The 2,165-nt window shown below is 38.8% G+C and overlaps 1 protein-coding gene across 1 annotated transcript; it reads right to left on the minus strand.

Moving 5' to 3' along the window:
- Nucleotides 1-503: 503 nt before the first annotated feature.
- Nucleotides 504-1,438, minus strand: LOC104677205 (olfactory receptor 52E2). The gene is given in 2 exon segments (XM_010382169.2): nt 504-892; nt 895-1,438. Coding segments are annotated over 2 exon segments (933 nt in total).
- Nucleotides 1,439-2,165: the final 727 nt, after the last annotated feature.

Consider the following 2,165-nt stretch of genomic DNA (forward strand, 5'->3'; position numbering starts at 1 on the left):
ATATCTAATATAAACGTATCAATCAACTACTCCAAAAAATAGAGAAAAATAACATCACCTGCTTAAATGAAATTATAAGGGTATCGGGTAGAGAGAACAAGAATGCAGCAATATGGTAAAACCCCATCTCTACTAAAAAACAAAACCAAAAAACAAAAATTAGCCGGGCGTTGTGGTGCATGCCTATAGTCTCAGCTACTTGGCAGGCTGAGGCAGGAGAATCGCTTGAATCTGGGGGGCAGAGGTTGCAGTGAGCTGAGATCATGCCACTGCACTCCAGCCTGGGCAACAGAGCGAGACTCTGTCTCAAATAATAATAATAATAATAATAATAATACAACAGATCTCAAAATGTGGTATGAAAAGCAGATAGAGAAATTTGTTGTATTTAAATACAGAAGAAAGCCAATAGAGCCACATATTAGAATATAATTTTTATGACAAGACATTTCTCTCACTCAAATTTCATAACATTGCATTCAGAACCTCATATGTAGTAGGTGCTATTCCTTTTCCATTCCTAGTTCCTGCAATAATATTTTCTTTACACATTTAATGATCTGCTTGGTTCTGATTCCATATATGACAGGATTGAGCGCTGGTGGCACCACAACATAGAGATTGGCTAGGAGTATATGGTTATAGTGGGGCACATTTTGGCCAAAGCAATGAGTCATAAAGGAAAAGAGGGCTGGTGTATAGAAGGCAAGGATTATGCACACATGTGAACCACATGTGCTGAGGGACTTGAGTCGGGCTTCATGAGGAGGAAGACGGAAAACAGCACGAAGAATATGCACATAAGAAAGGACGATGGCTGTGATGTCAAACACTAGATTACAAATGGCACATAAGCCATAAATAATATTGATTTTGATGCTGGCACAAGAGCAAGACCCATGTGCTCACAGTAGACATGATTCCCACAGAAGGGCAACCGCAAAATAAGAAATATATAGGGAATGACGAAAATAAAAGCCCTCACAAACACACCAAGACTAATCACAGAAACAACCTTGTTGGTGAGGACAGTGCTATATTGCAGGGGATTGCAGATGGCCACATAGCGGTCATAAGCCATTGCCATGAGGACTGCTGACTCTATAAGTGTGAATTGGTGGATGAAAAACATCTGGGTGAGGCAGTCTTCAAAGACGATCTCTCTGAGGTTGATCCAGAAGATTCCAAGCATCTTAGGGATGGTAGCTATTGAGAGGCCCACATCAATGGTGGCCAATATGGCCAGGAAGTAGAACATGGGCTGGTGTAGGCTGCTGTCAGTCTTGACCACCAGTAGAATAGCGAAGTTCCCTATGAGTGCGATTATGTACACAGCACAAAAGGGAAAGCCGATCCAGATGTGAAGTGTTTCTAGTCCTGGGATCCCCAGCAACGGGAACGAGGAGGGGTGAAACTGGATGTCATTAGGAAGGAACATCCAGTTTGTGAATGTGTAAGTCCACAGTCTACAGAAATGTATGCTCACCCAATCAGTATGTCACCACACAGGCTTCTGCTGTTCGGAGACAAAAATTTAATATAAGAAACATACACTTGTGTACATGCTTTTTTTGCAGGAAATTCTATCACTTTGAAACGTACTGTATATAGAGCACTTCAGATAAGTAAGAAACATCTCAGGGATAAATTCTTAGATGGATGTATACAGTAAATTAAAATAAAATGTTCTATGTGATACTTTCAACTTTGGTAGCATTCTACTCTCCCTAAACCCTAACAATATAGCCTCATTGCCAATATTATGCTAGGATTTGCCTGAATACTTTTTACTTTGGTTATCCTCTATTGTTATTACCATTATCACCAAAGAACCCCTTTGAATTTTGAACAAGGTAGGGGTTTCCTAGCTCTTAAATGTAGTGGTGGAAATTAATTCTAGTTGATTGAATGATAACACATACGGATTAACACATAGAGTGGGTACTCTCTATTCAATAGACACACAGACTGATCAAAATTTATGCCAAAATATACTAAAAATCTCCTAAAGGTTTAAAATTGGTCCATTTAAAAATATTTAATCATGATTATTGTAAAACAAAATACAGAATAATAGTGAAAACAGCAGCATCAACCACCAATTATTGAAGTACTGCCTACTATTTGCAAAGCTTTGTTACGTGCAAGATCATCTCTAATTTATA

Source organism: Rhinopithecus roxellana, chromosome 15, assembly GCF_007565055.1.
Source record: "Rhinopithecus roxellana isolate Shanxi Qingling chromosome 15, ASM756505v1, whole genome shotgun sequence".
Taxonomy (NCBI): Eukaryota; Metazoa; Chordata; class Mammalia; order Primates; family Cercopithecidae; genus Rhinopithecus; species Rhinopithecus roxellana.